The 12,167-nt window shown below is 38.9% G+C and overlaps 1 protein-coding gene across 1 annotated transcript in view; it reads left to right on the top strand.

Moving 5' to 3' along the window:
- Positions 1–932: 932 nt before the first annotated feature.
- Positions 933–12,167, top strand: part of si:ch211-191a24.3 (tensin-3) — a 51,582-nt gene continuing 40,347 nt past the window's right edge. The window contains exons 1-10 of the mRNA XM_047587126.1: positions 933–1,122; positions 5,831–5,910; positions 5,997–6,155; positions 6,934–6,984; positions 7,072–7,194; positions 7,275–7,339; positions 10,249–10,332; positions 10,458–10,570; positions 11,751–11,811; positions 11,890–11,965. Coding sequence (XP_047443082.1) covers positions 1,008–1,122; positions 5,831–5,910; positions 5,997–6,155; positions 6,934–6,984; positions 7,072–7,194; positions 7,275–7,339; positions 10,249–10,332; positions 10,458–10,570; positions 11,751–11,811; positions 11,890–11,965 — 927 coding nt within the window. The 5' untranslated portion in view covers positions 933–1,007. The remainder of the gene's footprint in view (positions 1,123–5,830; positions 5,911–5,996; positions 6,156–6,933; positions 6,985–7,071; positions 7,195–7,274; positions 7,340–10,248; positions 10,333–10,457; positions 10,571–11,750; positions 11,812–11,889; positions 11,966–12,167) is intronic.

Genomic DNA, 12,167 nt, shown 5'->3' with positions numbered 1-12,167 from the left:
TTTCTGAAACTGAACCATAATAAATGAAAAAATATATATATTTAAAACATATATATATTTCATAGCTTTATTGAAAGCTGTTATTTTGTCTATCGTAGCATAATTTTACGAATTTATTTATTTATTTATTTTTTGTCTATTGTTGCTTATTGTTTTATTTTATTAGAATTAGAACCTTTATTTGCCCTGCAATGGGGAAAATGCAGTTTGCAACAGCATGTAAAGGTGCAGTCAAATGACAAAATTAAAAAGAGTGGACGGTATAAAAGATAAATAACAAAATAGAATAGAATTTAAAAATATATATATATACAAGTACTGGAGGATAGAAACAGTTTTGAATTGTACAGATGATGACAGATATTATATGTAGCTTTAACAATAAGTACAGAAATGTATTATTAATGTTGTTGTTTTTTGTTTTTTTAATTTTATTGACATTTTCAAGTCCCCTTTTTAAATTTTGATATTTTTCCTGCTGCTCTCCTAATTCATATTTAACATCTGGATCATATATCAATACAAGTGGCGTAAATAAAGGATTATCCTGTCTTTTCTTATCTTATCTTACATTATTACAATTAAGTTTAATTGTTTAATAGGAGCTTAATATGCTATTAAAGGTTCTACCATTAGAATTTCACTCCCAGAAAACATACAGGTTAATCTACAAATAAAACATTTTTAAAGAGCACTTATTATATGATGTGTACTTCAAATTTCTACGTGCATACAGTCATTTGCACCTTTTCTTTTATAATCTATGATTTAGTGCATTTGACCCGAGATAAAAACAGATCAATTTGTGCCTTTAGCTTTTAATTTAATTACCCCCGGAGCCCAGATAACACAGAGACAGGCGTGATCAGCTGCTCCTGTTTGTATTCATGTTTTTCCACTATTGGATTGTCATAGCCGTGTATTACGTAAAACCCGAGTGGATTGCTGTCACCCTGCAGTCCAACAGAGGGCAAAGTGCAAGCTGTGCTGTAACAGCGTCGTTTATCATGCTCCCACTCTCTCTTCCTCCCTCCTCCCACCACCTCCTGTCAAGTCTCCACCTTCGCCTTCCAACGCCAGTCACGCTGACTTTCACTCAGCGCCGTCAGCCTGAAGGCCAAGGTAAGTCTTCTTTTTTTTTTATTCCTGTTGCCTCTTTACACGGCCAAACTGACTGAACTTGCTCTGCGCTGGACGTTTTTCTCTTTCCTTGAATGTTAAAAGAAACTGATCCGGTTTCAGAGAGAACCATGTGATGGGTGGTAAATCTCAAGGGAGATTAACAGGGGAGGGAATTTTTTTTTTTTTTTTTTGCAGAGATTAGCCTACTGACACATTAAGACACTAAACCCCCTGGAGACATGATTCCTCTGGGAGTCTGTCCACCTTACGAGGCCATTTAATCTTGCATTAAGTCTCAAAAGCCTCTTTGTCTTAGGACAAATGATAAACCTGACAGCGGGGGTGGAGATAATCACACTCATTACCAATGCAAATGAATGAAGTGACATTATTTTAGTACTAATTAGAGATCTCCCTGGGACAAACTCTGGATTTATGACAAAACAAAGACTCTATAACTCAATGAGAAAGCTCTGAGGGGACCGACATTAGTTTAAAGAGCACTCCCTTTAATGGAGGAGACGTGATGGGAGACGTTTCACTTCTGTTATTCTGCACAAACACTTTCAATTTCATTCGATGTGTGTCGGCTTAAATTCAACAACTAAAACTCTGTGTGTGTGTGTGCTCCCGAAAGGATGTTTTTTTCCAGCGACAGCTTAAAGAAAGAAACAAAGATGCCTAATCCATTTTGGAATGCCTTCCTTTTAAAATGGGAAATAGCGAGAGTATAATTAGACGCGGCTGGTTCAGGCTCAAGGACTTGGCCGAGCAGCTTCGCCCTTATAGCAACATCATGTGCATACGCATGTGTGCGGTTGAGTCGCACACTTCCGTTTGTTTTGGTTCCTCAGGCGGAGCGCTGACAAATTTAGACCGGAGCAGCCTGAAAAATCTGTGGAAAAAACAGCCCAGGAATACATAATTGGAGAGCAGTCACTCATTAAGAGCGTTCACTCGGCCCTGTCAGCTGTAGTGGGGAAGGAGGGGGGGGGGGGGGGGGGGGGGACGTGCTGTAGTGTTGCTCTGAGATTTGTTCTAATCTTTCAGCATCTGTTTTGCATCTTTTTGAAGCCGTTTGTGTCTCTTTGTAACTGTTGGAGTTTGTTTTGTGTCTCATTACGGTTTTAAATCTGATTATTTTCCTTCTGCATCTCTTTAAAATCTGTTTCAGAGCTGCGTCTTTTCTATCTGTTTCCATTTATTTAGTTTCTCTCTGATGTTGACCTTGATCTCTTCTTAGGTGTTTTGCATCTCTTACTTCTCTTTCAGGTTGTTTTGGGCCTCTTTGTAGTCGTTTTGCATATTTTTTGCAACTGTTTGTGTCTCTTTGTAGTCCCTTTATATTTCTTACAGTTTTGTGTCTCTTTATGGTTTGAAATCTCTTTATATTCCTTTTGCATCTCTTTCAGCTCTGTTTTAGAGTTGTGCCTCTCTTATATCTTTTACATCTTTTACATCTTTCCTATGTACTTTGTTTCTATTGGTAGTTGATCTGGATCACTTTTCAGTCATCACTTTTGGTCGTCTATATGTCTTTCAGGTTGTTTTCGGCCGTTTTTGCATCTTTTTGCAGCCATTTTGTATCTTTTTTGTAGTCCTGCTGCATTTGATACAGTTAGTTCTCTTTATATTCCTTTGCATCTCTTTCAGTTCTGTGTTAGAGTTGTGTCTCTTTTACATCTCTCCTATCTGCTTTGTGTCTCTTTGTAGTTGATCTGAATGACTTTGTAGTCGTTTTGCATCTTCTACATCTCTTTCAGGTTGTTTTTAGCCTCTTTGTAGCAGTTTTTGCATCTTTTGTCAGTGGTTTTGTGTCTTCTCGTGGCCTTGCTGCATCTCTTTCAGTTACAGTACAGTTTTTTTGTTTGTTTGTTTTTGCGTTTCCTTATGGTTTTAAATCTCTTTATATTCCTTTTGCATCTATTTCAGCTCTGTTTCTGAGTTGCATCCCGTCTGTTTCTGGTTACTTTGTTTCTCTTCGTAGTCGATCTTGATTTCTTTTTAGTTGTTTTGAATCTTTTATCTCTTTCAGGTTGTTTTCGGCCTCTTTGTAGTAATCTTTGCATCTTTTTGCAGCCATTTTGTGTCTTTTTGTCGTCCTTTTGCATTTGAAACATTTTTTTTTGTGTCTCCTTATGGTTTTATTAGTTTATATTCCTTTTGCATCTCTTTCAGCTCTGTTTTAGAGTTGTGTCTTTCGGTGTTTCTTTTACATCTTTTAGTATCTCTTTCCTGATTTCCTGCTGCTTTCTGAGTCTTTTTGGTGCTTTTTGTGTTTGTTACAGTTACTTTAGCTTCTCCTCATGGTTTGTGGTTGATTTTGTCTGTATCTCTGCTTCTCTTTTTGTAATTTTCTGTTGCTGGTTGTTTCCCATCATTTCCCAGATGTTTTCAGTCTTCTTGTGTCCTGCTGCATCTCTTTCCGATCACTTGACATCCCTGCTTGCGCTTCGTGTCTCTCTCCTCCTGGACCATCTCCTCATGGTCTTTTTATTTCTCTCTGTAGTTAATTTTTATCTCTGTCTTTCTGTATCTGGAATCTTTTTTCAGCCATGTGTCTTTCATGGCCCTTCTGTCAGGTAATTTGACTTTTCCTCTCTTTACAGTCCTTTCATGTCTCTCTCAGGTTGATTTGTGCATCTCATTTTGTGTCTCCTTCAGATCAGTTAGCATTTCTCTCAGGTTATCAGTTCATAACTTTGTGGATCATTTTGTTTTTTGCATCTCATCTTAGTTCTTCCAATGGTTCTTTCAGGTTGTTTTTCTCTCAGATCATTTTGTATCCAGGTAGTTGTCTTTGCATCTTCATGTTTTTTTGGAAGTGGGATTCGCCATCCGATGTGTTTCTGAGAATATCAAACCCTGGCATCCTTTACAAAGCTTTACAGATCAAAAAATAAACAAATAAGACAGTAACACTCCCAGAAATGTCTTTAACACCAAATAAAACATTTTTCTGACTCGTCTGGATGTTGTTCATTAAACTAGATCCTCAGTTTGCTCCTGTGAGACTAAATCGTTGTTGGAGCGGAGCAGAAAGCTGCTGCCGTGGCTCCCGGTCTGTTCCTGGTCTGAGGACGCTCGTATCTGTGTTTACTCTGCCGTGGTCACATGGTTGAGGGTGAAGGTGAGGTTAACCGCTGCTCTTTGTGCTCCTCACTAAGCGTCGCTCTCACGCCTGTGGACGTGCACTAACACGCGTGTAACGTCCCGACTCCGTACGCGGAGCCCAGATGCCACAGACTCGTCCACTGAACGGGCTACGCAGGAATGTGGGAGGAAATCACATTTCTGCGGGTTCGACTCTAAGAAAATATAAGATTAGAAGTTATAAAACCAGAGCTGCAGACACGCTGGGGAGCTTTGAAGAACGGAGGGATAACAGAAAAATAAGAGCATCTGAATCTTGACCGAACTTAATTCATCTCCTTCCTTTTTCCGTTGTCTCTTCCTCTACTGTTCTGATTATTTGGGCTTTAGTCGTCACTGTATCATCTGCAGTACAGTTAGAAAGGGATGCGAACACACTTTGGAGAACTGGGTCTTTGAAATGTTCAGGAAGCATCGAGCCAGAGGGCAACAGTTGGTCTCATTATGTCCCAGTATTCAGCTGACAAACAAAATGACCAACAAGAGCTACAACTGCAGAGAGATAACACAATGATCTGCATGAGACCCAAGACAGGACAACAAAGAGACGCAAACCCACCGTAAAGAAAGAGACACACAGTGACTTAAATCAACCTGAACACAGTGAAACAAGATGTAGAACAACAACTAGGGGACACATATGGGATTACAAATGAGAGACACAACAATATTCAAATCAACCTGAGAGAAACCTTAAGAGAAGTAATGGAAGGTGCAGAACAACTACGGAGAGAAAATGTCTCCCAAAACAAGTACAAAGAGACACAAAAGAGACAAAATGGAGAGAAATAACCATCAAAAACCAGCTCAAATCAAACTGAAAGACACATTGAAAGGCGTAAAAGAAGATGCAGAACTACAAACTACAAACATTAATGTAGAACAATATAAAAATGGACAGAAAATGATAATAAATACATGTGAAAACTACTACAAAGAGACACAAAATGACTGAAATCAACCTAAAAAAGACTAAAAGAAGATTCAGAACAACTGCAAAGATGCACGAAAAGCTTGTCGTGAAGTTGAAGTTGTCAATATTTTTTAACCTCCCGAGACATGAGCTTTTAATTAATATGTGTTTTTCTCCAAAAAGCCAAGAATTATAAACACTAAGCATCATTTTTGATCAATGTCCTCAAACGGGAACTTGCTAATTAGCGATGCTACGATGCTGCAGCGCGTTACTTCTGATAGAATTTGTTAGATTTGTGTATCATATCAAACTAGAGACGTTAACAAGCATAAAGAGTTTCAACCACAAAAATATAAATAAAGATTTTGCTGAAATACCTGCTATCTTGCTACCATGTTTTACACCGATTAGTGTATTGACCCTTCTGGTACCACTAAGTGGCCACAACCACAAACCTCAAACCCTAATGTCCCCGTATGAGGACGCTGGGTCTCAGGAGGTTAAATATAAAAAACGAAAGCTGAGCACTAAAAATGAGCTCCCGCAAACTCGTACGTCGTCATTTTTCCTTCCTTCCTAGTTCCATTTCTGTCTTGATGAGTAATGAAGTAACTATCTCCTCCTGTCACATGCTCTCAGACTTTCCAGTGACTAAGCTTCATGTTGGCCTCCGCGTCCAGTGCGGCCGACCACATCTGAAGTCTGAAGACACTCGCTGTGTAAGTCCTGATTATTAAACAGAAACTCTCACTTCCCTGAATCCTCCCTGCATCACTTCCTGGATCCGTCTCCCTCTTCTCCACAGGTGACAGTCATGGAGGAGCCGCGTCGAATCGACCTGACTTACATCACAGAGCGGATCATCACCATCTTCTGCCCTCACGAGTGTCCGGAGGAGATCTACCTGCACAACCTGCAGGAGATCGTGCCCATGCTGCAGTCCAAGCATGGACACGGCTACATGGTGAGAACTGGCTCATGAAACTATGAGTTATTTTCTCATAGACTTTATTCATCCACAAGGGAAACTGGTTGGTCTCAATAGCTCAGTTGCACATAAAAGGGAAACCTTTTAGTTGTGTATTTCTTTGCAGAGGTTTGTTTCCCCCAAACAGTCGAGGCTGAGGTGAAACTCTTCGCGCTTCTTCTTTTTGACCGGAGGGAAATGAGTCATCACAGACACAGAAAAAGCTTTTTTTTTTTTTTTAAATGTTCTGGACTGTTTGACCTTTGTGTCTTTAACTCATCTACAGTCAGTCATGTGCTATGAAAAGGACTGGAGTTTGTTTTCACTATTGATCGGATGGACTGAATGGTCAAGGTTTCTACTCTTGTATGGTTTATTATTATTATTATTATTATTATTATTATAAATAAACAGCTATTTAAGAAGGAAGGATCTGCACCAGGTAACTTTTGACGTAGCTCATCTCTGAACTAGAAACCGAAAGTCTGAGACGTGTTCAAAGCTGCTGTGGAGACAAACAGAGGATACTTTAACTATTTTGTTTCTCACGTCACTATTCTGTTTCTTTTTCCCCCCACACTGCAGAAAAGATTAAAAATAAATACAAGGTCTCGTTTTAGTAGTTGTGTCCAACGTTCTGTTCTACAATTAAGCATTAAGCTTCCTCTATTTCTCTCCTTCCACCACCAGTCTTTCATTTACATGTAGATGTTTAAATATTAAAAAATACTCCTCAAACCCAAGAATTATATTATACGTTTTTTTTTATTTCCAGCTCATCAACCTCTCACAGAGACACAACGTTCTCACCCAAATGAACCACAGGGTAAGAAAGAAGCCTCTTCTAGATGCCATTATCATCCGAGGTTAAGTATAAGTATTATAGTGTGATATGCGTGTATTTTTTCTTCAGGTTCTGGACACGGGTTGGGTGGATCTCTTGGCTCCCAGCCTGGATCAGATCTTCAGCGTGTGCACGCTGATGGAGAACTGGCTGCAGACCCACTCCAAGCACGTGCTGGTGTTACACTGCAGGGTAAACATCAACGATGCATCAGACGGAGCCTCTTTGCTGTCAGTGTAAAGCTTATTTATCTCCGGTTCTGTGTTTAACAGGGAGGCAGAGGCCTACTCGGAGTTCTGCTCGCGTCCTACATCCACTTCAGCAACATGTCAGCCAGGTAACACAGACGAATACAGAAAAAAGAATGACTCAGTATTAAACTTGAAGCCTAAAAATGAGCTCAGGGGTGTAGAATCTAACTTCCTGGAGGAGTTTCTACTCAATAATGTGAATACGATGCAGCTACTTGAGTTTAACTTGGCGCTCCCTGCACAGGAACCATATATGATCTATTGTTTAAACACCACTTCTGCACAACAGCTGCCTTCGTTTCCACGGTTGTCAGTGCTGTTGGTGTCAAATGCGAATTTACGAGAGACTGAGAATCTGCAGAAAAGCTACAGGATTTTCGTAGGTGGAAGTGAGAATGTCGACGTTTGCTGCAGTATTTCTTTTAAACTGGTGACGGAGATGAAAGGATTTGTAGTATTTAAACCTTCTCATGAATGTCTCACATCCAAAGAGCCTGCATTCGTTCACTCTGGCCCCACAACTTTGGACTCCAGGAAGTAGTTCTGTAGATACTCAGATATCTGCATATCACATTCACACACTTTGTTACAGTTTGGACAGTTTTTATTTTCATCAAGTGTCTGAAATAAAGCAAGAAATAAAGTGTATATGTTGAGCTGGCCTGAAAGCTGAGATACTTGGCTGGAGGGCAGACTAAAGTGAAATTTGCTTTTGTGCATTTTGTTTTTCTCTGCAGGCTCAGAAAAAAAAAAAAATTAGATGCTTTAAATTAGTTTAATTTCCTTGCAGAGTTCTTCTCTTCTCTCACACTCGATATCGCGCTTGAGAGATTTCAGCCAGCGTCGACATTTACAATCGGACGTGTTTGCAGATCAAAGAGCGCTGATGAAACAATAGACAGAGGCTGATCTGCTGTTCGTCCAGCAGCCAAAGGGCAGATTGATGAGACTTTGAACTACAGTGCTGTTTGATTTTCAGGGCAGGGATCCTGCTGTTGCTGTGGGAATGAATATATTTACTCGTAGTTCAGAGGCTGCAGAAGAAACAGAAAGTTCTGGATTTTTCTTTCTTCTTTTTTTTTTTTTTAAATATACATATAATAATATATATATATGTATATTTAGAGCAAGCGTGATATGAAGCCTACATGTGATCAGGTGTATCATGTTGTCAGGAGAGGTCAGACAGAGGCAAATTTCTAGAAACGCAGGGAAAGAGGAAGTGCACGTGTGTGCGTGCATGCTGCTCATGGCCGAACATCTGACTCACTGTTGAGAAATATCTGATTGTGACCATTGTCCCTCTGTGAGCTTGTGTGAGTGAGCGCAGGCATGCAAAGGTTTGTGAAACCCTTTGTTTTGGAGATAGGCTTCTGTGGGTAAATTTAGAAAATAAACAAAGGGTTAATTCAGAACCGTAAATTGACATGAAAACGATAAGAAGCTGCTCTGGAGCAAACCAAAGTCCATCCGGGACGTTTACTACAAAAGAATTTGCAGAAATATCTCAGAATCTCATCTCATTTAACTGTGTACGATAAGATAATCTTTTAATTTATCCCACCAACTTCAAGGCTTATGATGCAGTGTAACTTCACTGACCATAAAATCTTGGTATCTTAGCATTTAGTGTGTATAAAGATCCATAATGTTTCCCAAAGAGCAGTTTTGAAGATCAGTGTGTCTCCATTCATTGTCATAAATGGAGAAACTAAGTCTAGAGACCAAAGTGGTTTTACACCAGGCTGTAAACGCGTTTATTTCTGCCGTAAAGTTTGACATTTTAACATTGAGGTGCACGATGATTGGCTCACTTTCTCAGAGCCTAGTGGTCACAAGAGGAACTGCAGCGTTTGGCACTTCAGAAATACAGAAGAAAAGAATGACTCTAGATTAAACGTACGGCTTCAAAATGAGCCCAGAGTTATAAAATCAAGTTTCCCGAAGGAGGTTTTTACTCAAATAATGTTTATACTATGCGGCTACCTTCAGATGAGAGTCTGTGGTTGAACCAGGTATTATCTGGTATTAACCTCCTGTGGCCCTGCGTCCTCATATGAGGACATTAAGTTTTAGGTACGATAGCGACAGTAGTGGACAAGGTACATCACATTCTACAGTTGACACTTGTTTATTTATCTTTATTAACAGTTCTAGTTTGATATGATGCACAAATTTAACAAATTCTATCAATAGCAAGGAGCTACAACGGCGCTAATTAGCAAGTGGTCATTTGAAGACGTAGGATTTTCATTGTTTGCAATTCTGTTTTTTTCCAGCCACGATAAGGAACTGAATTAAATAGTTTTATAATGTGTTACACACAGGTGACTTTATTGTATTATAAAGTGTGATTATGAAATAATCCATGTAATCTAAATGCATGCCAAACAAAAGCTCGGGTTTCTGATACCGTCTTTTTAAAAATGTCTAAATCAGTCCCAATACCGATTGTCCCTCGTTGCAATTTCTAATCTGACCACCAGATGGAACTAGAACACAGACACTGTTGCTTTAACTACAACAAATTGTTGTTAAAATAAGGGGAAAATATTAGAATAACAATAAAAATGTAGGTTTTCATCAGGCACTTTCCAGCATTATTAAAATGGACTCAACTCTCTGCACTCCCTGCAATTAACCCTCAGCTGCAAGACAGCTACAGGATTTGCAAAGATGGAAGTAAAACTGTCCATGTTTGCTGCAGTTTTTCAGATATTACTCAAAACTGATGACGGAGTCGCAGGTATCTTATTTAAACGTTGTGTTACTGATTAAGTTTAACATGGAGGTCTGTGGGGATTAAGTCACGTTCGGAGTCAGCCTCTAGTGGTCATTAGAGGAAATGCAGTGCAGTGCAGAACAGAGCGTTATTGTGAAATCCACATTTGTTTGAAGAGTTTTGGGGGGTATTTAATTATTTAATTAATTGCCAATGGAAGTTTTTTTTCCTGCTAAATGCTGCATCATCCTCATCTGAACGCCTCTCTCTCAGTGCAGACCTTTCTCTAGACCACTTCGCCATGAGGAGGTTCTACAACGACAAGCTCTCCGCTCTGATGACGCCCTCCCAGAAACGGTAAAAGACCCTCAGGATGAAGGTCAAAGGCCACCTCTGTAGCTCCTAGCCTCTGATCGCTAACCGAAGGATCTGCAGTGTCTTTGATATCACCTGATTTCTCTAATGAACACTGTGTTCTTCAGGTATGTGTGGATGCTGGGCAGCGTGTTGAAAGGAGGACTGAGGATGTGTCCATCGCCGTCCTTCCTCCTCTGTGTTGTTCTTTATGGTCTCCCCAGACTGACACCAGATGGAGGTGAGCAGCATATCTGAATTAAAACCTGCTAGTTGTTGTTGTTGTCGTCTTTATTCATATATTTTAACATTTTAGAACACAGTCCTATCATTTAACATTGGATATTGGCCAATCCAAGTCCAGATTTGATGTCAAAAGTCCTAAAATTCCTCCCCTGTAGATTCCTAAGTCTTTGCTTGTATTTTCTTGGAGTCGACTGGATTCAGTCCAATAAATATTTCTTTCAGTCAAAGCTAATGTAGTGTGGGTAACTTGTGTTTTCCTCCAACTCTGCCATAAACTCCCTAACCCTCTCTGGAAGATTTGTCTCCAGGAAACTTTTTTCTTCTCTTAAACTAAAACATTGAAACTGCTCCTTTAACTAGAACAAATAGTTCTTAAAATAATGGGAAATTATTATAATAATAATAAAAATACAAGGTTTATTGTTTACTATTAATGCAATTTCAGTCGAATGATGTTGTGTGGTTGCAGCCTTTGTCTGTTTAGTGATTTTATCGAATCACGTTTGTAGTATTGAATGATAATCTTTTCTTCTTCTTCTGCTGGCAAACCCACATATTTAAGACTTAAATCTAAAATAATACATTTAATCCAAGGTCATCTTTTTTAAAAATCATGTCTAAATCAGTCCAGATACCAACTGGGACATCCCTAGTTGCAATTTGTGACCTAGCCACTAGATGGCATTAAAACATTGAAACTGCTCCTTTAACTAAAACAAATGGTTCTTTGAATAAGGGGAAATTATTAGAATAACAATAAAAATAGAAGGTTTTGGTTGATATAAGTTGATTATTTACAATTAAAACTATTTCAGTGGAATTTTTTGACACAATCAAATATTATTTACAATCACTATATGTAAAATATATGTATGAATGAAAGAGGGAATTTTAGTGGAGCTAAGTCATGCGCTTCTAATTGTGGGCGACTTAAAGTCTTGATATAAATTGAAACATGGTTTATGTACCAGGTGTTAAACATTTATTTCTATTTTAAAGTTGGACATTTAAACGTGGAGATCTGTGGGGATTGCGTCACTTTAAGATCCAGCCTCTAGTGGAGATTTGAGGAACTACAGTTTTTGATATTCTATTGTTGTCTTCCTGTATTTTATTTATTTTTTATCCCCCAGAGGTTGGTGCTTGATTAAAGTCTCTTTTCCAATATCTCTCAGGATGCAGTCTCTTCCTGAGGGTCTACCAAAGTCTACAAGCCGTCTGCACGTCGGCTGTCTAGTAAGAAATAAATAATTCGGTTATGTATTCACAGTGAGACCGAGCCAAGGCAGTAAAACGACTTTATCTCCATTTTAGCCACGTTAACGCAGATCAAACGGACCGACTCTACTTTGTGCTTCAGCCTGCACAGCTGCTTAAAGGGGACATCATGGTGAGTCATCATCAAGCCTTTTATTTTAATATGTCATTTACACTTTCACGCCTCACTTTCTTCATGCTTTGCTTGTATTATTATTTTTTGTTTGATGATTTATGTCACACCTTCCTTATCGGTTATCATGCAAAAAGAACAACTCATTCATTTTCAATGCAACACTTTTTTTTTATAGGAAAATGTTTTTGTTTTATGATAG

The sequence above is a fragment of the Mugil cephalus genome, chromosome 6 (genome assembly GCF_022458985.1).
Source record: "Mugil cephalus isolate CIBA_MC_2020 chromosome 6, CIBA_Mcephalus_1.1, whole genome shotgun sequence".
Lineage (NCBI taxonomy): Eukaryota > Metazoa > Chordata > Actinopteri > Mugiliformes > Mugilidae > Mugil > Mugil cephalus.
The sequence above is the reverse complement of the archived record's forward strand: the minus strand, read 5'-3'. Positions and strand labels throughout refer to the sequence as shown.